Here is a 26,544-nt window from a genome sequence, read left to right on the forward strand (position 1 = left end):
AAAAACCCCGGAAAAGGCGCGCATGGCACGTTGGGCGGAGCTCACAGTCGCCTCAGCGACCTGCCACACACACCTTTTCAGGTGTCTTCGAGCGGCCTTGCTTTTCGGCCAGGTGAGGGCTAACGCCGCTGTCAAAGCATCCCCTGAAGTAGCTGCTACGGCGGGAAGCGAAGGTATCGATTCCGGCGCCTGAAAATGGCCTTGAGAAGGGTTGGGCTAGATGACCCCCGGGGGTCCCTTCCCTACTGTGATTCTGAGAGAGGCGCCACCAATGACCAAGCCCTGCCCTCTATGGAAACCCGCCGCCTCTAGCCTGAAAACACAGGAATCTTGGAAGCAGTGCTTTTTTCCCTAAAATAAATAAAATGTTTAGGGGTACTCTCATTTTCCTACTCATATTGAAATACTGCCCCTCAATGAGGCCAAACCTCGATTCACAAAATGTTTAGGGGTATGCGTATCCCCAGAAAAAAGCACTGCTTGGAAGTACCTTCCATCCTGTTTCCAGAGAGGAAGCTGTGCCAAGTCTCCTTTGCAGCAAAAGCAAGGAAGAGTCTTTTTGGCTCCTTTCTGACAGATTCATTACCGCATGATCTTTTGTGGAACAGATTCCAATTCATCAGATGCATGTGTTTGAGATTACACTCCCTGGTCCACAGACACGTATGTCCGTAATGAAATTTGTGAGTCTTTAATGTGCAGAGGGACTCTTTGTTTTCACGATACCTTAAGCTCAGCAGGTTGCTTGTGGCACATTTCAACCAACACACTAAATATTTGCATGGGTGAAATGGGCTTTAGCGTATGCTACAATAAATCTGTTTGTCTTTAAGGTGCCATCCACAAGACTCTTAAATATTTGCTGTAACAACTGCTGCCCAACTGGAATTTATAATCATCCAAACCTGAAAGTCTGCCTCTCCTCTAATATGTGAACCTTGCCATTAGCCTGAACCTGAAACATGTTGATGTCAGAGGTGAAAAACCCAAATGGACCAAACTAATAATTCTCAAGGGTCCCATGCTCTACCACAACTCATGTTTAATAGATCCACGTTCCCACCCTTAATGACAGCGAAAAACTACTATGTAATAAAGCTGTCTCGCCTTGCCTCATGGAAGGACTGCTGCTCTGACAGACTAGATTTGGTTATTCAAGAACAGTTACGGTACACATGTACTGTATCTTGATTACCAAATTGACTACTGACTTAGATTCATAGAATTGCAGAGTTGGAATGGTCATTTAGTCCAACGCCTCTGTGATGCGGAAATCTCTTGTTCAGGGCATGCACACATGTGAGTGCAGTTCTGGTGCTTTTTTCACAGTTGGAACACTGGCATCTGCTGGAGCGGTGTTTGCCAGTGGCATAAATTTGGAGGGTGAAGGAAGTTCAGGTCCAGCGCATGATCTTTTTGTTAGGCTAAGACGGTGGCTGGTTCAAGCTGATCAGCAATATGAACCCAGGTCCCCTCAGCCAAAGTCCGACAAACTAACCAATACCCTACACTTTTCCAGTTCACTATTCTACTGTCAGCTGACACTAAAGCAGGAGTGGGTCAACACAAGACAATAAATGGGTTAACACAACTGTCTCCATTCTTGCACTGTGCTTGGGGGCATAACTATAGACTCTATGGTGGTGTGACTATGGGGCCTGTCATGATGAGTTCCTACACTTTAAAATGCACCACTATGCCACTGGGGATGTATATAAATTAAAATATCCACAGAGAGAACCTTCCTGTCATGTTAAACACAGTACCATCGCATATATATAGTTTGTGCCGCACTGTAAGTTTTAAACTATTCATTTATTAAAATTGTATGTATTTCTTTAATTAAATTTATATCCAACCCTTTCTCCCAAAGGACCCTAGAGTAGCAATCTCAAATGGGAACCCTATGTTACTGCTTTCAGCAGATAAAATGACATGGAGAGATGCACAATTAGTTTGATCCTCACTCTGCTCAGGATTGGGCAAAGCAACTACCGTATTTTTCGCACCATAGGACGCACTTTTTTCCCTCCTAAAAAGCAAGGGAAAATGTGTGTGCGTCCTATGGAGCGAATGCAGGGGGGAGGCAGGCGGGAAAAGCCCCCAAGAGCCGCACACAAGCTCCGTGCGCTCTTGCGGGCTTTTCCACAAGAGGGAGAAGGGACTGACTGGCCCATCAGTCCCTTCTCCCACCTCCCAGGAAAGCCAGGAGAAGCCGCGATCTCTTTAAAGGGGCTGCGCGGCTTCTGCGGGCTTTTGCGAGAGGTGAGGGAATTCTCCCACCTCCCAGGAAAGCCAGGAGAAGCCATGTAGCCCTTTTAAAGTGTGCACGGCTTCTGCCGGTTTTGCGGGAGGTGGGGGAATTCCCCCACTTCCCAGGAAAGCCAGGAGAAGCCGCGATCTCTTTAAAGGGGTTGCGCGGCTTCTGCGAGCTTTTGGGAGAGGTGAGGGAATCCCTCCACCTCCCAGTAAAGCCAGGAAAGCCCTGCGCAGCATCTCCCGGCAAGGAGAGGCTGCACGGGGCTATGGATTCTTTAGCCCTGCGCAGCGTCTCCTGGCAAGGAGAGGTTGTGCAGGGCTAAAGAGGAAGCCAAAACAGCGAGCGGGATCCATCCTGCTTGCTGCCTTGGCTTGTGCCATAGCCCCGCTCAACCCCTCCGGCAGGGAGAGGTTGTGCGCAGCCTGTACGCTGCTCTTTGGGGCTGGGGGGGAAATATTTTTTTTCTTGATTTCCCCCCCTAAAAACTGGGTGCGCCCTATGGTCCGGTGCACCCTATAGTGCGAAAAATATGGTATGTCCAACTTCATGCATAGAGAAAGTATTGGAGGGTGAAAGCTGAAAATAATTGTGGATTTGAGAGCAGGGATCCTATTCTGACAAATTTTGAAATATGCTGTGATTGTGCATGCTTCAGTATGCTGACTCAGGATTGTCAAGAGATATTTTTGGACACATTCCAAAATATGCCAACACGTTAAGAAATTTATAGTCTCAGCAGCCATTCTGTCCTTCATTATGGAATTGCAACATTGCTAATCCATATTGTAAGATGCTCTTTATATGGTCTTCCCTAAATGAATGTGCATCACAGAAGACTTCTGTGTTTTCAGGTCTAGTTTGAAAATGGTAAGCAATGTTACACATTATTGTAGAGTTTTATAGTTAAAAGCCTCTAAACTGCATGTTATTTCATATACTCTAATCGGGGGGTGGGTGAAAAAATTATGCTGAGGGCCAGGATTCTGTGACAAGGTGCTCAGTTTAAATAGAATCAGTAGCTTTATTAAATTAAATGTGATTAATTTTAATTTGTGTTGCTCTGCCGTAGTCAAAATAAATTAAAACAATTCTTTAAAAAGATAGTTTAAAAGACTCTTCTTTAAAACCTAAAAACTCCCTTAAAAGAATCAAGTCTTCAGAAAAGTTATATGATCTAAGAAAGTCTTTAAAAGAATCCTTCCTTTTGGATTTTTTTTTAAAGTCCTTTTTAAAGACTTTCTTAGATCATATAACTTTTTTGAAGACTTTATTCTTTTAAGATTGGCCCCGGTCAATATTTATTTGCATCTGTAGTGTTTATTATGAGTTTGACCAAACTGCGGGAGGCAGTGGAAGACAGGAGTGCCTGGCGTGCTCTGGTCCATGGGGTCATGAAGAGTCGGACATGACTAAATAACTAAACAACAACAACAACAAGTGTTTATTATTTGCAGCATATGGGTTAGATCCCCCATCCATGTTGCCCTTTTGGGAACCTCATAAAAATGAAAAATGTATCTGGTGAGGCCACTATAAGAAGCAACTTTAAAAATAAATGAATAGCTAAATCAGGGTGGAGGCAAAGTATGACGGATGTAGAAACCTTTGGCTGCCTGAAGTAAAGACATATAAATATGCCTGGAACAGCACATGATGATAATAAAAGAATCACTGGAGGAAAGAGCTGTGCAGAGAAATGCTGTTTCTAGACTCTTGTATCCTTACAGGCCATTATTCCTTCCTGAAAATATATAGCTAGTGACAGACCTGCCAGATTTCATTCGTTTTGCTAGAGGCATTATCCCTTTTCTCGCCTTTCCTTCTGCATCTATTTATGCTATATTTTAAAAGTTATTTTTAATTGCTTGGCCTTTTTGCAATGGAAGATTTTGCTGCGGTTATCACCGATTCCTCTTGGCTATTTATATATCCTGTCACACTGTTGTTCAGATGGTCATAGCCTTGAAATGTCACTGTTTGCCATTAATGCTTCGGCTTCCCACACACAATCTACTCCCAGCAGAAGCCGAAAAGGGAAAAGGTTTGGCCATTTGTGCTGATTTAGGAACCACCGCACAGGCTCAGAATCAGCAGAAAGCAGTAAAGGAAAGCAGTGCCTTTGCTGCACATACATTTGTGTCAGAGAGAAAAATGATAACAGTACTCATAATGTTCCTTCTGTGTGGTACGGAAGTGCTATACTAAAAAAGCAATGGTGGAGGAGGGCAGCCACACTTGGAAAAAAGGCAGGCAACTACCTACAGTTTAATCCTTACCTTACCCATATTCAGCATGTCTACATTTAAGAGAGACTTAGTAACCAAGCAATTCCATATGCACTTTCCTAAAAGTAACCCCAATGAATACAAGGGGATTTATTTTGAATAAGAATACATAGGATTTTTTGGTTAACAGCACCATCATATACATGCCTACCCAAAATAAGTGTAATTGAGCAGGATTATAGCCTAATAGTCATTGCATCTCTCTAGAGGCTTTTGGAAACTATAGTTATGTGAGGCGAGGGGTGCCTTTTTTATTATTTTAAGGATCTCTAAAAGAATACACACACACAGAGAGAGAGAGAGAGAGTAGTACCTTGGGTTAAGAACTTAATTCGTTCTGGAGGTCCGTTCTTAACCTGAAACTGTTCTTAACCTGATGTACCACTTTAGCTAATGGGGCCTCCCGCTGCCACTGCGCGATTTCTGTTCTCGTCCTGAAGCAAAGTTCTTAACCTGAGGTACTATTTCTGGGTTAGCGGAGTCTGTAACTTGAAGCGTATGTAACCCGAGGTACCACTGTGTATATATATAAAATTCTCACAACCCCACAATCTTTATATGTGCAAGGCTCTGTGTTCAGTCCTTGAACACTACCAAGTGAATTAGGGATTGATGGATTGAGTTTACTTACCATATATGCCCCTTTTCCACAAAACGCTGTGCCCAAAGCGGCTTAAAGCAAACATTCAAAACTTTGAAATACAGAGTATTGGAAATACAAATATACAAAATATATGTCGGTAAATTCAGAAATGACAAAACCCAACAATTTGGCAAACACAAAATTCAGTATTACAAAAAAATTATTATCTAGGCTTAATTACATAAATACAAAGCAAAATAAGTGTTAACTTGCAACATTTTTGGATGGAGAGCCGCAGGCCCAACCAGGCCTCCCAATTTGGCTTGCAAAGCCATTTTGTCCAAGCCACACCCACCTGCTGCACACCTGATATGACATCAGATGTGGGGCGGATAAAGACCTGGCTCAGCCAATCGGTGGCACCTGCAAAACCCTGTACAAAGTGCTTTGCAAAGACCAGTGATCAGCTGATTGTTCGGTCTTGCAATGCCCCTTGCAACTCCTGTGTTTTGAAAGGTGCTTCCCAGGCTGTGCCTTCAATGGCAGTGTTTGGTTCCTGTTCATACTAGGGGGCAGGAGGATCACTAGACATCATTGTGACACCAGGTGATAGACAGGTGGCAGCCCGACCCACCTGTCAAATTAGGCTGGCCAGATCTAGTTCTCCATCCCTGAATTAGATCCTGGGTAAGTGTGATGGAAAATAAGTTACTACCCAATACCTTGAAGGGCTGTTTCTAGCCAGGAGAAGCCAATATGCTGTTCTCCAGTTGCTGTTGGACTCTGGTTCTGATCAGCCCTAGGCAGCATGGTTAATGAGTAGGAATTATGGGAGTTGGAGTCCAGCAATATTTGGAGGCACCATGTTGGCTGCTCTTCTGCTAGACTGTACTGGGCTAGGTAGGACCATCTGAATCTGCAAGTGGTTGCTTGCCACCAATTTAATTTAACCAAGAAATATTTATTTTACGGTTTAGTATTGTTTTTATTTAGAGTTACATATGTTGGGGGCACAACACCACAATATTTTCAAGTGCTTAGGGCCTCTAAAGGTCTTAAGATGGCTTTGGGCTAAACAGCTACCAGTGGACCAGCCTATCATATATGTACCTATCAGCTGCAGTCTTCTAATACAGAATTTGTGGAAGTGTTTCAGAGACAGTACTATATGAGCACATATAGTGAGCTGCGGTTTCCTGAATCTCTTAATTCTCCCTACCCCTCCCAAGCTTAATCAGAGAATCATAGAGAAGCTTATTTACTGAACACTGTTTAAAGTGCCCTGTAAATAGAGAAGTAAGAGCACAACTCAGGTTTCAGAATCCTAAATAAAAGCAAACATTTTAGAAAATTGATTGCCAGGAGGTGGATGTACCTCAATAAGTTAATGATCTGTGAGATATAAAATGATGTGTATGCTTGCATTGACCAGTCCTAACAGTCCAGTGATTTATTTGCATAGATGAAGAGGTAAATTAACTACTAGACACTTAATACAAACACTCCACTTATAAACATGAAGAGATAAACCAAAGACAACCCATTGAATTTGCACTCTGACTAGTCTGAATAACTGGTTGTCAATTAGCTCTTTATAACTTTATATGGTTGTATACCAGCGCAATTAGTCCTCTGTGTTGAGAACTTTTCTATGTTACACCAATAAGCTCATTCACACACCTCATCCTTAACCTCTCTTATACAAAGCAAGTTCCTAGCCAAAATCAATGACTGAAGGAGCATCAGTTCTATCAGTGTCAGGACACCTGAGGCATATTCTCAGTGTGTTGTTGTATATAGCATCTTGTGTAATGTGCTTGTGTAACACACACTCAAGATACACAGCATTGATGAGAAACAGCTTTCCTGACTGCATCGGGATTTTAAAAAGGAAGTGTGAATGAGGGTAGCTAAAAGTTGTGTATAAAGAAGGAAGTAACTGAGAAATCAAACAACAGAAACCAAGAGGTTGTGGGTGTTAGCTCTTCCTTGCTCTTGCTCTTGCTCTTGCTCTTGCTCTTGCTCTTCCTCATCCCATTTTCTCCTTTAGTTAAACTAAGGTATTTGAAGCTGAACACAATTACAATAAATTGGCCCCAAGTACTGAAATATCATCCCCACCAACTAGGCACCAGCCAAACGTGTTGCGCAAAACATAGACAATTATTTTCTGCTTCAGTCAGCTTTTCTTTCATGACCTCACCTTTTAAAATCCTGACTCCACCCTTGGAAAAAAAGAGCACTTCTCATTCTATAACTGTGTTCTTGCCTGTTACTATTTAATTGGCTGAAAGTACAGAACTGTTTACAGATCCCAGCTCTTGCTCTTAGGCATTTTCTCTCTTTTTTCATTCTCTTCTGCATGAACCACATTTGTACAAGACACACATACACAAAATGAGAGCTGGTTCAAACATGCTTCGAAGTGCCACGTATGAAAGTAGCTTTGGAGACTTTGGTCCTAGAGCTCTGTGAGGAGCTCAGAATCCAGGGCCGGCCCACTCATGAGGCTGGGTGAGGCAGTCGCCTCAGGCGGCAGGCTGCGGACAGCTGGGAGAGGTGGCAGATTTGGGGTCCCCAGGACAACACCACTCCCTGCCTCCTGAACTTGTCTCTCCCTGCTGCAGCCATTGTGAAAACAGGGTGCTGGACTAAATGGGCCATTGGCCTGATGCAGCAAGCTCTTCTTATGTTCTTAAATAAATTATTCAGACCAGAACGAATGCTTTGTTGTATATTTTTGCATTAATTAGATTATTTTCACTCCACTTGTCATTTTACCTACCACTAAAGCATGGCATGTTTTTATTAGCCCAGCCGGTTCAGTTTTAGTCAGGGGCAACTAAAAATTGGTGGCGCTGGCTGCCCATGTGCATCTCTGTTTGTGTCAAACAATATAGTCAGACATCGGCTTGGATGAGCATCGCAGTGCAAAACGGATGCTCGTGGAGAAGGATGTCTGCCTTCACAGCACACGTTGGAAGCTAATGACGCACACAGATTTCTCTGGGTCACTAGGTGTCTGCTGCCAAGAGGACAAAAAAAGGCTGAGATGGTTTCAATGGTGTTTGCTCCTGAAGCATGTTTCTTGGAAATGTGAAGAAGATGCAAGTGGAATTGCCTGCTCAAAAAGATAAAAAACATCAAGTGTGTTCGTGTTTTTTTAAAATATGTAGAGCAGGGTTCTTTTAAAAGTGTGTCAGTAGAATCAGTCTCCAGCTATTTTTAACAGCCTCTGAAAGCTTATCAGGCAGATACAGTTAATCCATTAAAGGATTTCCAGGTATTCATAGCTTAATAAGTGAGCATGATGGAATTTAACCAATAGAAGATTGCTTTTACTTTGTGTACACTGTAGCAAAAATCTCCATATTTTAATGACTTCTGACAATCAGGTTCATGTCGTGGGTGACAACTTAATATTAAAGTGTTATGATTAAATAGGTTTACTATACTTAAGATGTATTTTTAACTGGAAACATTGTCTTCAGTACTAAAATACATTTTCTTCCCTCCCCCTCACTAACTACTTTCCATTCTCACAAGATGCTAAATGGGGTCTAACTAACAGGAGGAAAAGAAGATTGTAAATAAGTTGAGTGGATTCGTTGCATCTGTCTTCATTCACTATGGAAGAGGTAGGGCAGATACCTTTTCCTGAACAAACTCCCTTAGGAAGGGAGCCTGACAAATAGAAGCACAGTGGCGTAGCGTGGGGGGTGCCAGGGGTGCCAGCCGCACCGGGCGCAACACCTGGGGGGGCGCGAGTCCAGAGGGAAGGGACATGCAATCGAGGCTTGGTTGGGGTGGGGGGTCGTCGTCTCCGCCACTGCTTCTGTTTTCCGCTGCGCTGAGGCGAGCTGGGCGCGGCCAGGCATGCAAGCGCAGCGCCTGGCCAAGCGCTGCAGCCTGGGGAGCCTTAGCGCCTCGCCGTCGGCGGCGCAGCCGTTGCCCAAGCTCGACAACTCGTGGAGGGCGCCTCTCTCTCTCTCTCTCTCTCTCTCTCTCTCTCTCTCTCTCTCTCTCTGCCTGGAGGGGAGGGGCTTTCCCTGCTCTTTGTTCCGTTTGAGCAAACACAGCAACGAAACAGAGCTGGGTGGGCAGTAAGACCATGAGGCAGAATGCAGGAAAGCAGCCACTTCCTCTTTTCAGGTTTCCCTTCTCTGGTACCTACCCACCCACGTTTATTGCGAGGGAAATCTAGCTGACTGCAGGGAAGGGGTTGGGTGCATGTAATGTGTGACAAAGGCATCAGGTGTACGTCTTGGGTGGAAAGGGTATAAGGGTGGGGAGGTAGAGTGCATTTAAAAAAACCAAAACATTGTGGATTTAAACAAGGAAAATGTAGCATAATCTACTGTTTGTAAGGGCCCTTTGGGATTGGTTTTACCCATCTCAGACAGTTAGCTCATAGTGTAAATAAAGATGGCTGTTGTTTACATTTTTTTAATAAAAGCATCAACAACGATCCTTTTGCACGGTCTGTTGTGCTGTGTTGCAGAACTTTTTGCAGTTGCAGGATTAGGGATGGTGTTCTGTGCTACAGTGGCGTAGCGTGGGGGGTGCAGGCTGGGCTGGCCACACCGGGCGCAACATCTGGGGGGCCGCGCTCCACGGGTTAGGGGGCTCAAAATCCACGGGTTAGGGGGCGCAAATTACTTGCCTTGCCCCGGGTGCTGACAATCCACGCTACGCCACTGTAGAAGCAGACAGTGGTGACAATAAGTTTTTAATGTTTGATGTTTTATGATGTTTTCAATATTCTATTGGGAGCCGCCCAGAGTGGCTTGGGGAAACCCAGCCAGATGGGTGGGGTATAAATAATAAATTATTATTATTATATTATTATTACAAAATTCTAGGCCTCACTGACAAATTTAAAACTAACAGATTGCTGGGTCCTGATGGCATCCCCCCAAGGGTTGTTAAATAAATGAGTTGTAAAATTGCTGGACTTCTAACAAACTATGTAACTTATCCCTAAGATCAGCCTCCATACCTGAGGACTGGAGAGCCCAGAAGGTAATATAGCCGTTGGTCTGAAAAAGGTTCCCAAACCCAGCTCTACAATTCCACCTTTTCCAGGCCACCTGTGCTGTGTTGTTCAGCTATGACTTTAACAGTTTACAGCCTTGAACAATTTCTCCTGGTTAACTAAATCATCATGGGTTCAGATGGAGTGTACTGTTGGACGATAAGTAGATTTGAACAAAACCAAACAAATATGATTTTGTTATTATGACATTTCTATACTGCCCTTCATCCAAAGATTACAGGGTGGTTTACAACATAAAAACACAAAAACACATACCATAATGACAGACAAACAACAATAACCCCCACGTCACACACAGTTTAAAAGGCCATACGTTTAATTAGCCAAAGGCCTGGGAGAAGAGGAAAGGTTTCGCCTAGCACCTAAAGATATGCAACGAAGGCACCAGGTGAGTCTCCCTGGGGAGAGCATTCCATAACCACGGAGCCACTGCAGAAAAGGCCCATTTTTGTGTTCCCACCCTCTGAACCTATCGTCTCAGATAATGATTGCTGGGTCCATATTGTTTTTGTTTTTGTTTTAAATAATTTTTATTAAAGTTTCAATCAAAAATTGAACAACGAAGAAAAAAAAACATAAAAAAGATGCACAAATACACAATACAGATCCCAGAAGGGGGAAAAAAAAAACACAAAGAACAAGAATCAACAATAAAAAGAAACATAACAATTAAAAACAATATCTCTTTTCCATTTCCGTTTTTGAATTTACTTATTTTCTAGACTTCCTCATACCTCCCTCTTTTGTATTCCAATCCAAATTGTTTGTCCAGCAATTTCTTTTCCACTTTTTTAATCCCAATCTTTAATTTTAATATAATATATAACTTCAACTTCTTTAAACCTAATCTTTGATCTTAATGTAATATAACATTGAAATTTTACCTCTTAATTGTCTTAATTGTCAAATTTCCATTTCCTTAAACATCTTTAACCTAATCTTTAATCTTAGTCTATCATTAGCTTTAACCTGTGCAGCTGGAAACCGCTTATAAACAGTCCAACATCACTCTAACATTCTTTAATTTTGCAATGTTTCTGAAGATAGTCTTTGAATTTCTTCCAATCTTCCTCCACCAACTCTTCTCCCTGGTCACGGATTCTACCAGTCATTTCCGCCAGTTCCATATAGTCCATTAATTTCATCTGCCATTCCTCCAGCGTGGGAAGTTCTTGTGTCTTCCAATACTTTGCGATGAGTATTCTTGCTGCTGTTGTTGCATACATAAAGAAAGTTCTATCCTTTTTTAACACCATTTGGCCGACTATGCCCAGGAGAAAGGCCTCTGGTTTCTTAGGGAAGGTATATTTAAATACCTTTTTTAATTCATTATATATCATTTCCCAGAAAGCCTTGATCTTTGGGCACGTCCACCAAAGGTGAAAAAATGTACCTTCAATTTCTTTACATTTCCAACATTTGTTATCGGGCAAATGATAAATTTTTGCAAGCTTGACTGGGGTTATGTACCACCCGTATATCATTTTCATAATATTCTCTCTTAAGGCATTACATGCCGTAAATTTCATACCTGTGGTTCACAACTGTTCCCAGTCAGCAAACATAATGTTATGTCCAACGTCCTGTGCCCATTTAATCATAGCCGATTTTACCGTTTCATCCTGAGTATTCCATTTCAGCAGCAAGTTATACATTCTTGACAAATTCTTAGTTTTGGGTTCTAACAGTTCTGTTTCTAATGGGGAGAGGTGGTCCTTGAGGTATTGCGGTCCTGAGGTGTTTAAGGCTTTATAGGTCAAAACCAGCACTTTGAATTGGGCTCAGAAAGCAGATTGCAGGTAGTGCAGTCTGCTCAAAAATCCGCCTTGCCTCTGGCTGCTGAACTTTGCACTACCTGAAGTTTCCAAACTGTATTCAGGGACAGCTCCACATATAATGTGCTGCAGTAATCTAGCGTAGAGGTTGCCAGAGCATAGATGACAGAAGTCAGCTGAAGCTGGTGGAAGGCACTCTGCACCACTGAGGCCAGCTGATCCTCAAGCGACGGCAATGGATCACTGCAGGCCCAGTTCCCTGCACGTAGGAAACATTTGCAGTTTAATCCTTTGTGATGTGATAGTGAGTTCTGATTAGTACTCCCATTTCACGTGGAGATATTCTTTCCCTGTTGCACTTGCAGCAGCAAAATATATTGATGAGCCCCAGCACTGTGGAGATCATGCTTAGGGAGAGGATAAAGGAACAACTATTTCAGGGCTCCAGATCCTAAGCTGGATGCCATTTTTATGTTATTCTTAAACTCGTGATACAGTAATTGCTGTTTTATATAACAGTCATGCCACTTAGAATGATAGCCCTAAAATGTTATAAAAGTTGTGTTGTTGTGAGAGAGAAGCCTTGTTTATTTTTAGCCTAAGGATAAAATACCACCATTTGGTAAAATTTATGTTTTGTTTGATGACATATGTGCAATGCAACAAGGAATTAAAAACTTTACTATCTGAATATCTTTGGATTCTTAACTAGGGTAGGGCAGGAGGAGAAACCTCTGGCTGGACACTCGTGGTCATAGCTGATGCCCAGCAGGTTCTCCACTTGTGACTAGAGCTTCTATTAAAAGTTGTTTTAAACTAAGTTACCAGCTTAGTCATAATGATTGTGTTCCATAATTTGATTAGCCATTATTGAGAAAGAGGTATTTGTTATTTCTTATGGCATGAAAAAGGGACACGGGTGGCGCTGTGGGTTAAACCACAGAGCCTGGGACTTGCCGATCAGAAGGTCGGTGGTTTGAATCCCCATGACGGGGTGAGCTCCTGTTGCTCGGTCCCTGCTCCTGCCAACCTAGCAGTTCGAAAGCACGTCAAAGTGCAAGTAGATAAATAGGTACCGCTCTGGCAGGAAGGTAAACGGCGTTTCCGTGCGCTGCTCTGGTTCACCAGAAGCGGCTTAGTCATGCCGGCCACATGACCTGGAAGCTGTACGCCGGCTCCCTCAGCCAATAAAGCGAGATGAGTGCCGCAACCCCAGAGTTGGTCACGACTGGACCTAATGGTCAGGGGTCCCTTTACCTTTACCTTTACCTATGGCATGAAAATACAACTGAGAAAGCCAATTTGATATTTATGTTGTAAATTTGTGGGTAGCTCTACAATCCCATACTCAAATCACACTGGCTGATGAGCTATAGGATTTGCATCAGCAGGTACACCCTCACTATAATGACATATAGGGAGCAAGTTCAGGATTTTCCAAATGGTGGGTTTCTTCTCCCATCCTGGGCTGAAGGAGCATAGGATATGGCAGCCATTCTGCTGGTGTAGAGGTATTATGTCTCCCCACCTGCTCCCAGTGTAACTGGTGTTCTGGGTTTTTTGGTAACCCTTTTATTAGAATAAGTGGAACACAAGCATGCTTAATGGGGTGGGATTGTGCTGTTTGTGTTTTTTATATACGTTAGCAAGTTTATTTTAGAGCCATATAAAATTTTACACTTGTATAAATATAGTTTTATAGGGTTACATTTATTATTACGGGCTGGAGCAGAACAACTTTAGGCTTTTATATCCAGGTTTTTCATTACATTTCTGTCCAGTGTTATTCGAGCAATAAACAGCCTGTTTTGTAGGCTTTCAAATAAGGTGAGCAGAAGGGTTTTATACACACACACAGGTGCCCCAATACATTACTTCTCAATTTCTACATTTATTTACTTGCCTCTTCAGCAGGCCCACAAGTACTGAATAAAGTCGCATATTTTCCTACAACATTTCCAGTATTTATCGCTGACATTTCCATAAGAGTGTTGAAAGCCGATACCTGTATTATACCATTGGACAACCTTTTTGCAGCAAAGAAGCTATAGCTCAGTGGCAGAGCACATATCTTAGATGAAGGTCTCTGATGAATTCCCTGGCATCTCCATATAAGACTGGGATTGGGAAAGATCTTGTATAAAACTGTAAAACTATACTGCCAGTCGGTATACTACAGTTAGATGGTTCAATATTCCCTGAGGGTATAGGGCAGTATATAAAATCAATCAATCAATCAATAGTCTGAATCTCTATATGGCTGCCTCCTTGTTTATCCAGAGGCTCCTCATTCAAAACCTGTTAACTAATTTAGTAAATTGTACACAGGTTCTTGTTTCTGTTTAATAAATAGCACCATGCATTGAGCTCATTAAGTCATCCAAGGAGGACTTGGTTTTCAGCCAGCTCTGGAATATGCTTTGTGTGGCGCCATTTAACCCTGCATTTCTGAGGACTGACTATGCTTGTGGAGATTGATAGGAGCTGGATACCAACAGCATCAGGAGGCCCACAGGCTATTCTGTTGGTGCTATAAATGTATGAGAGAATTCCTGGATGTCAAGATGCAGGGGCAAGCATTCTTCGGTGAGAAAGCCCTAGCAGAGATTTAAAGTCACAAAACATGAAACAAAGAAAAGAATGGAAACGTAGGCCACTTTAGACCTTTATAATATACCGTTCCAAGTGAGCACCAAAATGTCCCCTTAAATAGTTTCTTTCCAAACTTTCCCTCTTATCCCAGTATAGGAAAATACCACGTTTGGTAAGTTAAAAAATGGTTTACTTACAAACTCTACAAATATCAGATTCATGTGCTTCAGAATAGTTGCACAGGCAGTAAAGCACAGCTTAGTTACAGAGTGGTGAAAGTTCCTAAATTATTGGTGTAGGACAGTGACTCCCAATTAGGGGTCTGGGGACCCCTGGTGGTCTGTGGAATGTACCCAAGGGGTCCACTGCCCCATTCCTTGCCTCCCTCCAACTATTTTTTTTGTCATTTTTGCATGGTGATATCACAAATTTTATGGTCTGTTTTAGCGCTGTGTGAGTTTTCAATATATTGGCCAAAATTGGTTTTGAAATCACACCATGATAACGATTTTGACCTGGCAATACGCAGCAATATATGACTCCTCTTGTGAGGGAGAACAGGGCAGCCGATTTCAATGCACTGCTGATCTCAGCTGATAATGCTGCTGATCTGGGCTGCCTTCCCTCATGCTGAAGGAGACCAGGGTAGCTGATCGCTCTCACTTCATGGCACCGTGTTAGTACCTTCCCTTGGCACTGAGACAGAGCAGCTTTTCCTCTCCTCCTCCTACCCATCTGAACTCTGCAGCTGCTTCTTCCCTCATCCCCACACCTGATCTCTATTATTATTATTATTATTATTATTATTATTATTATTTCCAATTTCAGACATTGTGATATATTGCAATATCGCGATGTTTAGCTGCTGATACATCACAATGTTGAAAGACAGATATCGCTCAGCCCTAGTTTTTTAGTATACCTAAAATCCTTTGCTTATTAGGGGCTACCCCACATTTTGTTCAAAAAATTGTTTTGCAGAGGTAGGGGGTCCATGGCTTGGCTTTTGAAAAAGAGGGAGTCCTCAGTAATTAGCTAATTGGGAACCACTGGTGTAGGAACTTGAGTGACTTGTGAGAGCCATGCTGTTGAGCTGGTTGTTCCAACCAGCTTAAACCTCTTCGCACGCTGAGCTTCTCAGGTAAAAAAGAGAGGTGGAACAAATTACGTAGAAATTGATTACTTAGTTCCATGGAGAGGGGAAGTGGACATAGCTAAGCCTGGCAGGACAGCTTACTCTATAGTATTAACCCCTTCATGTGTTAATTAGACTTAATCATGTTGTTTATATGCGGAGGGTTATTCCACATACTCCAGCTGAACAACTTTGAGAGTACCACTGAGCATGTGCAGAGAGACTTTTACTCACCGCTGATTATTTTGAGACCAAACACATCTGGGATTAAGAGATCACAGGGTTCCGCTGTCTGGCGCTTCAGTATGTCAAGCAAAAGCTCATGAGCAAAATTTAATTGTCCATTATACCAAAACCTAACCCACATTCTACTCTGCTGGCATGCACTGACAATTTACCATGCAGAAAGTTACCGTGAGGTTTTTTTTTAACTCACTCCTTGCCTCAGCTTGCAACGCTTATAAAACAAGGAATTTCATGATTCAGTTGCCTTGTTTCCATCAGTCCTGACATAAGACATCTTTGGGAAAAGGAAGAGGGAAGCTTATTGGTTGTCTGAATCAGACACAGAGCCCAGGAGAATTCCTTCTTCAAGACCCATTAGCTGAGCTTTGCTTAAAGCTGCCTTAAAGCTTTGCTTGGAGCTGTCTTGTGGTTACTGTTGACTACTACTCAAGTGCTAATTGTGCTTTCTGGCTCATTTGCAACTTGAATGGGTATTTTGTTTTTTTTGTGTGATGGCTAGAATTACCTGCTACTTATGCTCTGAAACAGCAACTGAACTGGCAAACTGGTATCCCAGGCTTCATATAAAGGGAACCCTGATAAGGAACAGTAAACCAAATAATCTGGTGTCCCTCTCTCTTTGTTCAGGTGGTCTCCTGCCTTCTCTAGTGAAATTTGAAGCACAAAGCTGCTTTCAGGCAACATGGCTCAGTAGCTCACTTGACTTTACTACCCTTGTCACAGTTAACGGGATTTGTGACATCATCCGATGTTTATTTCTTGACTCCTCTTTCCCAACCCCACCCTTCTGTAATAAACATATATTCAGGAAACCCAGAGCCTGACACCCCAAAATCACAGGTGTTTTAGAACACATATTTGTGTGTGGCATGTGTAGGTTGTCTTAGTACACATGCCACGCACAAATATGTACGAATGAGCCGTTAAAATACAAGTACAGTTAGTTGCATATTTGATATGTTATGTTCAGCTATAATAATAAAAAGCTTTTATTTACCTGTTGGTTGTTACAATTTAATATATTTTTTTTAAATCATATTTATTAGAGTTTCCAATAATATAGAAATATAACAGAAAAGAAAAGATAGAATATATTTAGAGCCTTACTTTCGTTATCTTCTTTCTAGGACTCCCTCCTCCCCCTCCCGACTATATTCCCCTTTCATTAATTTGGTTCCACAAGCTCTCACTCCCAGTTTAAAACTTAATATGTTTGACCCATTAACCAATTTAAATTATACAATCTTACCATCATCCCTCATCATTAACAGAAAAAGAAAAAAGATTTTTCCCCAAGATCTACCCCAATTTCCTTCCACGAATTCCCTTTTTTTAAACATGCCAAATCAAAATACCATGATATACAAAAGTTATATAAAGAAATAGAAGATAAAAAATATAAGAAGGTTCAAAAAGATGGTTACATAGCCTTTGGATTCCAAAACTCCCCCCTCCCTTCCCCGGTTTGAATTCCCCATGTCCATCAGTCTATATGTTGTCAGCCTGGAGGTCTCAAGTCCATGGCCAGATTTTTCCCATTCCACCTTGCCGGTTTTCTTTTAATTTATTTATTTTAATAATGTTTAACTTCAAAAATCCAGTCTAATAGAGGCCTTTAATTTCCTTGGTCTTTGCTGCTCCTCCCATTGTTCTTTCCGTGTCGTAGTTAGTCCTTTGTTCTTTTTATTCCTTACCTTCTCAGGTTTCTTGTCTTGTTCAGCTGCTAAAACGTTCTTATTCCGAGATCTGGTATCTCTACAGAGGTTTGTTGTTCAGGAACAAAAACTTACGTCCAGTCCCTTCCTTTCTTCAATAGAAAATTCTATTGTCTCCTTTTAATGTAAACACCTCTGTAGACAAAATACTGTTACAGTTTTGCAGCTTTCCCAGAAGATAAGTCCTGTGCAAATCCCAGAGTGATTTTCCACGTACGACCACTTGTAATGTCCCGAAACCCCTCTAGGGGGATTGTAGTAACTTTATATCCTCTAATCCAAAAGTCAAATTGTTGTTCCTTATTTTCCGACAGTTGGTTGTTACAGTTTAAATGGTATGTTAGTTATTTCGCAGTCCGAAGCATGCACCTTGACAAAAAAAGTATTGGAATAAATATGTGAGGGGTAGATCTTACATTTTCGGGATATACAGTACATATAAAACAGAGGCTCAGCTCACATGCACACACCATCCATTTAAAGCATTTGGCTGTTCCTAATGAATCCTGGGAATGATACTTTACTCCTTTCAAAGTTACAGTTCCCAGCACCCTTAACAAATCACGGTTCCAATTATTATTTGGGGGAAGCCATGTGTGTTAAATGTATGGTTTAGATGGGAGAGGCGCTATGAGAAAGTGAGAGGAAGGATAAGGTGGTAAGCAGAGGAGTGACAGTCACTTTACTACCATGCTGGTTATGCACCTGTGTGTTCCGTATGGAACTAGGAACCAATAACTAGCATTGCATTACAGACCGTGTTTGGTGGAACATATTTCCCCTCCCCCCATATACATTACTGTTCACATGGGTGGACCTACATAAACATGGACTATGATTGATCCATCTGGGAGTGGGAAGAAAGATGAGCTACTGGAACCCTGTTGTATAAGTGGTTCTTCACGAAAAGACCTTTGACACACTTCCAGTGTTGGATTGCCAAAACATGTTATGCTCCCACTTTTGTTTCGGCGGCATGGTTTCTATATTGGAAGTGAATTCTGTGTCTACACATGCAGGATTTCTCAGCAGTCACATGGTGTGGGATTTCAACTCTGCAGCAGCCTAGATGCCAGTTATCCTGTTCAATTTTATAGACACCATTGGACACAGGGGGTTGGGTTGGGTTTTTTTTGCACCTACCCATGTATGTCTTTTAAGACAAGCAGATAAATGCCATTGGCTACAAATGACGTTCAGATAACATTCAGATAGCATTCAAATTCATACCGATGTTAACATTAAAAAGGGTTGTTGCAGTGCATTAAGCTGCAGCACAATGCCACCTAGTGGCAATAGTCTTTAATAAAACGTTGCAAATGCGCAGTTCAATACAGTGGTACCTTTGCTTACGTACTTAATTCGTTCCGGAGGTCCGTTCTTAACCTGAAACTGTTCTTAACCTGAAGCTCCACTTTAGCAAATGGAGCCTCCTGCTGCTGCCGCGTCGCCAGAGCACGATTTCTGTTCTCATCCTGAATCAAAGTTCTTAACCCAAGGTAATATTTATAGATTAGCGGAGTCTGTAACCTGAAGCGTATGTAACCCAAGGTACCACTGTAATTTATTCATGGTTTTGTAAGCCATGAAGATAATATTATCTGAATAAAGCACTGTGTATCAAAAAACTGACTGAATCATTTCAGTTAAGATTTTGAGTTTGGGGTCTCTGGTAATGTATCCTAGAAGTAAAGTGTCAGTTCAGATGCAGATTTAACCACAAGTACAGCTGTTTTTGCAGTTACACTGTACACAGTTTTAGTGTGTACAGACAACACACACTGAGACCATCTTGCTGCTGGGGCTCAACCCTACCTTAAAAGCTATATGCTCTGTTTGGGGTCAGGACTAATACTAATAGTGGGAGGCATCTAAATAAACCGGTGTGGCTGCATAAGGAGCTTAAAGATGAGATGAGATGTAAGAAGGGTGTGTATAAGAAATGGAAGGGGAAATCACAGAGGAGGAATATACCCGAGTAGCCAACAGTTGCAGGGTGAATGTGAGGTGGACTAAAGCTCAGAATGAGCTCAGGCTTGCTAGAGAGGTTAAAAATAATGTTTCTTTGGCTATGTTCGAAGCAAGAGGAAGAAAAAGCAAATCGTCTGCATGGAGAAGATAGAGAAATGCTATTGGATAGAATTGCTCAACACCCACTTTGCCTCTTTCTTCACCCAAAAGGAAAGCAACGCCCAATCTGGTGATAACATAATAAATTATGTAAATTGGGAGTTGCAGCCCAAGATAGGAAAAGAGGTAGTAAGGGAACACCTAACTACTTTAAATGAATTCAGATCTCCCAAGGTCTGATGAGCTGCACCCAAGGGTACACTAAAGGAGCTTGCGGATGTAATCTCAGAGCCTGTCTATAATCTTTAATAATTCCTGAACAGGTGAGGTCCCTGCAGACTGGAGGCAGACACAATGTCCCCATCTTCAAAAGGGGGGGGGGGGAGAAAGACTTGGGTGACTACTGACTGGTGAGCTTGGCATCGATACCTACCAGAAAGATCCTAGAACAGAAAATTCAACAGTCTGTGAGCATTTAGAAAAGGATGCTGTGATTACTAAAACTCAGCATCACTGGGCTTCACTGGATGTGCTTGGTCTCACTTGTCCTCTTGTGTCCCAGGTAGGGTTGTCACTTGCCACCATTATTCTGGCAAGATACAGGGCAGGGTGGGGCAGTTGGTGGAATTTTTTTTTAATCCGGTTCTGAAGTGACTTCAAAGCAATCCATAAGGGATCTATTGCAGCCTAACAGGGTGGCCCCTCTGGACTTGCTACGCACGTGCACATACAAATGAAATTTGTAAATCTGTCTACCCAGAGCTTAAATACCCTTTCAAACACATGCATTTGGAGAGGGTCCCTAACGGGCGGCAACCCTAGCCCAGGCGTGAAGAAGTCAGGCTACGATTGTGAGATTGTTACAGGAGGAGAGTGAGTGCTTTTCACGGAAACTCGGGCCTGCCAATGCGTCCCATAGAATTGGGAGGGACCCCAAGAGTCATCTAGTCCATCCCCTTGCCATGCAGGAATCCTGCCCACAGCTGGCCAGGGGTGGACTCGAACCAGCACCAACCTCCTGGTTGTGACCCACTGCGCCACTGATGGAGTAATTTAGAGCAAAAGAGAGTCAGGAGGTAGGGCTAAACTCTGGCTCGAATTTCCTGGACACGGCCGCCATATTGACTCTTGCGCGCCCACAACCAGATGAGTCACCGCCCCTCCTCCTCCTCCTCCCTCCCCATGGCCCCACCCTCTTATGCTCCTGCCCGCCAGGAGACGTCGCAGGCGTGCGTGCGTGACGCCACCAAGCCGCGGCAAACGAGAAGACGCCACTGGCCTAGAAAGGCCCCCTCCGCCTCACCCGGAAGCGGAGAGGAAGAGAGCGAGCGCTGCTCGGCGGAACCTGAGGTGGGGAGTATAAAATAGACTCGCCCCCCCCCTCCCCTCCGCTCCTCTTCTTCTAGCCCGGCGGTGCTGTCGCAGGAGGCGGTCGAGTCCACCTGAGACTGCGGGGGTGGAGAGAGAGAGAGAGAGAGAGAGAGAGAGAGAGAGAAAAGACGGCGTCTTTTTCCTTCCCCGCCTTTTAATAAGCCGCGCGCGAGTCTTGAGCAGCATCCATGGCAGCGGACAAAGGCGGAGGTGAGGACAAAGCAGGCGCGGGCTGCCTCTTCGGGGCTGCCTCGGTTGTTTGCGGGGCTACTTGTTCTTCCTCAGGCGGAGGGGGGGGGAGGGAGAATAACCTCCTTTGCGTGGTCGTGGCGGAATGATTCCCCTTTCAGCCGCGGTTCCTCTGCCCTCATTGGATGGGGCGGGAGGGGTGCTGTGTGTACCTCCGCGCGGTTCTGGAATGTAGGGCCGGCGGACGGGGTGAGGCGTCGCCTTCTCAGGAGCGGGGATGCGAGGGGCAGCTTCGCCTAGTGGTCGCTGCCGCCTGGGGAAGAGGCTCAAGTTGCGGGTTTTATCCCGCCTCCTCTTCCCCAGCCCACAAGGGGAGTAAACAACAACTAAAACATGAGGGGGCCCAACCTGACAGTTGAGGTTCCTGCATTGCGGGGGGTTGGGGGGGTTGGACTAGGCGACCCTCTGTGGTTCTGTACTGTTACAGAGGGTCCCTGCTGTGTGGCCTAATGGTTAGAGTACAGCCTTGGGAGGACAAATGCCTCACTCGGCCACAAAGCTCTCTGGGGTGAGGCTGGAGGCCTAGCCTACCTCGCCGGGTTGTTGAAAGGATGAAACGGAGAGGAGGGGCACCGTGCGCACCACCTTGAGGTCCTTGGAGGGTAAAGGTGGTATGTAAACGTAGTAAATAAAACAGAAATAAATGAAAGAGCTCCTTGTGAGAGGGTGCTGGCAGGTGCGCTTGATTGCATTTATATTCTGCTTTTCTTCCACTATGGATGTTCAGGGGGCAACTAAAAGGGCTTCTCAGGCCCATACTCCAAAAGAACCTGCTGCCGGGGGCTATGCTGCTGCCCCTTCCCAGAGAAGTTGTGTCAGCTGGTGGTCAGCAGCTATTTCTGATACAGTGGTACCTTGGGTTCCATACGCTTCAGGTTACAGACTCCGTTAACCTAGAAATATTACCTCGGGTTAAGAACTTTGCTTCAGGATGAGAACAGAAATCGGGCTCTGGCGGCGCGGCAGCAGCGGGAGGCCCCATTAGCTAAAGTGGTGCTCCAGGTTAAGAACAGTTTCAGGTTAAGAATGGACCTCCGGAACGAATTAAGTACTTAACCCGAGGTACCACTGTACATATATATATGTATGTGTGTGTGTATAAAACATGTTTGTTTTGAACTGCATTGCATATCGAATTATGGTTGGTTTGTTTTTCGCTTCATATGCTCTTGTGTTTTGTATATATTGTATTGGTAGAAATCTCATTTGCTCATTTTTAATTATTATGAGCTGCTTTGAGCTCAGTGTTGCTGGAAAAGCAGCATGCGGGCATTCAATCAAATCAAAACAAAACATGCCCTGGGAGTTTCCCTGTACATCCTCTGTGCAGTGCAGCACTCTTGTACCTTGGGGGGCATAATGTAAGGAACACAATGAATTAGCCTGGGCTCCAGTGCTGTTTCTCTTGTGGCTAGTCAGCTCTCTATCTGAACTGATAAACGTGCCTGAGAATCCTCTGACAGTGCAGTGAGGTCAGTCCCTAGACCCAGTTTGAGGACTCGGTTGAGGTAGTGACAAGATGTAATAGGGAACAGGGTATTCTGGCAGGTGCCATCTTCCAGAGCTATTGTGCTATAATAAAACAATCATTTATTTTTTTAAAAAACTACTACAGTGCTGCCTCGCAAGACGAAATTAATCCGTTCCGCGAGTCTCTTCGTCTAGCGGTTTTTTCGTCTTGCGAAGCAACCCGATTAGCGGATTAGCGCTATTAGCAGTTTAGCGGCTATTAAAGGCTTAGCGGCTTAGAAAAAGGGGGGGAGCGAAAAAATCTCAAGACTCGCAAGACATTTTCGTCTTGCGAAGCAAGCCCATAGGGAAATTTGTCCTGCGAAGCGCATCGAAAAACGGAAAACCCTTTCGTCTAGCGGGTTTTTCGTCTTGCGAGGCATTCGTCTTGCGGGGCACCACTGTAATAGCAAAACAGCCTCTGGGAAACCAGTGAAATGGCATCAAAACCAGTGAAATGGCATCAACATGGGCAATCAAATACTGTATTTTATTTATACCCCAGGTTTCATCACCAAAAGATCCACAAAAAGGTACAATATAGTAAGAAGAGGCTTGGGATTCAAGCTTTTTTTCCTGCAGGTGAAAGATACGAGCTGCAGTTGGAATGGGACTGACCAATCTACAGAAGCAGCTGTTTCAATGATCTATAATAGAGAGAAGAGTTCTCTGTGACCACACAGTTCAAACAACTTTCAAAACAATAACATATTGATCTGGCACCTACAGGCTGGCATAAGAGGAATCTAGACAAGTTTTCTTAAAGCCTGGATAGAAGCACTGTTACACCACTATTTGATATGCAATGTGGTAACACAGAGGAGAGCCTCAGCTGAAGACTTAAGTATGCAAGTAGGTCCCAACTAGGATTTGGGAGGAGGTGATCCCTTAGATATTCACATCCTAAAACTTTTAGGTCTGTAAAGGCCAAAACCAGGGTTTTGTATTTGAAGCTAATGAAGCTGGTATAATATCAGTATACAAAAATAAAATAAAATTGCTAATATGCTTTCCATCAGTTGGAAGTGTCAGAACACTTCAAAGGCAGCCCCAAATAGAACACATTGAAGTAATCTAATCTGGTTGTAACCAAGGAATGTGTAATAGAAGCCAGAATGGCCTTTTTCATCAGAGTTCAACCTAAACTGGGCAAAAACGCTGTAAAGGTGAACTTGGATTTTCTTGTGGACTTTGTAAGGGAAGAAATGTCAGACTTCACTTTTTATTAGAACTCTGAGGTCCACGAACTCGAGTCTTTTGCAAAATACAGGCTCAGGTGTATGCATGTGTGCTAGGAATTAAGGAACAGGGTTCCTCTTTGCACATGTCGTAACAAAATAATAAAATTCCTTCCAGTAGCACCTTAGAGACCAACTAAGTTTGTTATTGGTATGAGCTTTCATGTGTATGCACACTTCTTCAGAATACAGTAACAAACCTAGTTGGTCTCTAAGGTAGTACTGGAAGGATTTTTTTTATTTTGTTTCGACTACAGCAGACCAACACGGCTACCTACCTGTAACTAGATCTTTGCATATGCTTACTCCAGAAATTTGTGATCCCTACCAGAACCAAGCTGACAAGTGCTTTCACTTAGGGAAAACTAGGAGTGTATTTCTAAGTTTTCATTTTCAGCAGTCTATTGCAAATAGCTTTTTCGTTGTTTCGGCTGTTGATGTGTTGGGAGTTCGATATGCTTCTCATCTTAACTGCAAATCACCCATACATCTCCCAGCAAATCTGATCTACATTCCACCAAACCCTTCTGTAAGGTGCCAAGCAAGCCGCACTGTTTACCCACATACTTAAGTTTCTCATTGACTTATTTATTTCAACCTGCTGTTCTTAATGACATATACCTGAACCTTTAAAAGCAAGGATTCAAAATTACAGAATTCAGTATTCTCTCAGAAAAAATATGCTTGGAGCACGAGCATGAACACAATATGATTTAAGCTTTGCTTAGAATGGTTTGAAACTATGCTTGGAGTTAGCTGTTGTTTGAAACACTTGTGTTGCAGATCAGGGAGCAGAAAAACATGAAGCAGCAGGGACATCATCTGGGATTACTGATCAAGAGAAGGAGCTCTCAAACAGTGCTCTGCAAGCATTCATGGTAAGGCAATTCTTGAGATAGCAAATATGTATGTCATACACATGTAGTGTGATAGATAGTTTTTGGAAGCAAAGTGTGGAGCTAGTATGATTTTGAGGAGCAGCTTATTTCACATCATAGGCACTGCTTCTTGTAAAGAATAAATTCAGACATCCCAAAAGGTATAGAATACCTCCAGCCTTTAGTCTGACGTTTTTGCAGGGGAAATTTGATAGATCTTTCCACTCTAGCAATCCTTTTAATATTTTGGTTTCTGCATAGTTCAGGCTGCTAGCTAGGCAAATATTTCCCACTGAGGTAGGAAAAGGAGACGGGCGGAGGGATTGCACACATGACTTGTTCCAGATTGGAAAATGTGACATCTGCCTGTTCTCCTCTGTAAATTAGAAGCAGTGTTTTGGAATTCTAAGTTGGGTTTTGATTTTTAAAATGTGTCTATTTAAACATTGCCTTTTCAACTGTGATCCTTGCAGGCTGGCAACTATGAAGCTTGTCTACAACACCTTAGCTGCTTGCAAGAAATTAACAAGGATGATTACAAAATAGTTTTGAACATGGCAGTAGCAGAGTTCTGTAAAAGTAATCAGACGACAACTGACAACTTGAAACAAACACTTAATCAGCTGAAAAACCAGGTATTGCTTGCTTGCTTGTTTGTTGTTTCCGCCCTCTTTTTTGTAAAGGGTTCCTTGTGATTTGCACAGATATTTCTCGTCCTTCCATAATCCTGCAAAAAGTCATTTCCAAAAGGCAATGGAATCTTGAAGACCAGAGTAGGTACTGCAGGAAGTTCTTTCTGTTCTTATTTCTGTTTGTAAGTAAACTATCATCTTGTATTTGGTACACTCTGGGGTGCTTTGGGAAATGGCAATAGCAAGTTACATTTTCACGTAGACCAGTCTGTAGCACATACTGATTTAACAGTAGTTTTTTTTATTTGGTCATAAATGGAGGAGTGGGTAAAAAAAAGGGCTGTGTTTTTATCCCCCAGGTTCATTCAGCTGTTGAGGAAATGGATGGATTAGATGATGTTGAAAACAGCATGCTTTACTACAATCAAGCTGTTATTTTGTACCATCTTCGGCAGTATACTGAAGCAATAATAGTTGGAGAGAAGCTTTATCAATTCATAGAACCTTTTGGTAAGTTGACAGAGGTAAAAGGCGCCTGTTCCTAGTCTCCCCTATCTCAGATTTCATGCAACTTTTGCTTGAGAAAGCTAATTTGTATTCATTATATTTAAAATTACATACCTAGTCAAGAAAATAGTTCAAAACCAATTGAACATATTTTTCTCTTATGCATATAACAATAGTATAATCACAGGAGCAAATATGTAGCTGCCTGTGTTCAGATACCTCTTCATATGCACAACTTCAGAAGTTTGCAGAAGCTGCTGTCTAATTATGTGCACTTGTATGACTAGCTTTAAACTGAAAGCATTAACAAAGTCAGTATTTAAATCAGAAAAGTATTGTGGTGGTTGGTTTTCATAAGTAATCCTTACTGTAAATGTGAAAATCACCTGCATTTGGGACAGGTTTAGTATCCTTGAACTAGTTTTAGCGAACACGATCAAGGA

The 26,544-nt window shown here is 42.8% G+C and overlaps 1 protein-coding gene across 7 annotated transcripts in view; it reads left to right on the plus strand.

Annotated features, from left to right (window-relative positions):
• The first annotated feature begins 7 nt into the window (after nt 1–7).
• The window catches only part of CNOT10 (CCR4-NOT transcription complex subunit 10), a 46,141-nt gene continuing 19,604 nt past the window's right edge, over nt 8–26,544 (plus strand). For 2 of the 7 annotated variants that reach the window (XM_080974734.1, XM_080974733.1), the window contains exons 1-4: nt 8–173; nt 24,868–24,962; nt 25,436–25,597; nt 25,954–26,104. In XM_080974734.1, coding sequence (XP_080830860.1) covers nt 23–173; nt 24,868–24,962; nt 25,436–25,597; nt 25,954–26,104 — 559 coding nt within the window. In that variant the 5' untranslated portion in view covers nt 8–22. The other 5 variants (XM_080974737.1, XM_080974736.1, XM_080974735.1 and 2 more) reach the window with 4 other exon arrangements.

This window comes from Podarcis pityusensis, assembly GCF_964106645.2.
Source record: "Podarcis pityusensis genome assembly, chromosome: 12".
Taxonomy (NCBI): Eukaryota; Metazoa; Chordata; class Lepidosauria; order Squamata; family Lacertidae; genus Podarcis; species Podarcis pityusensis.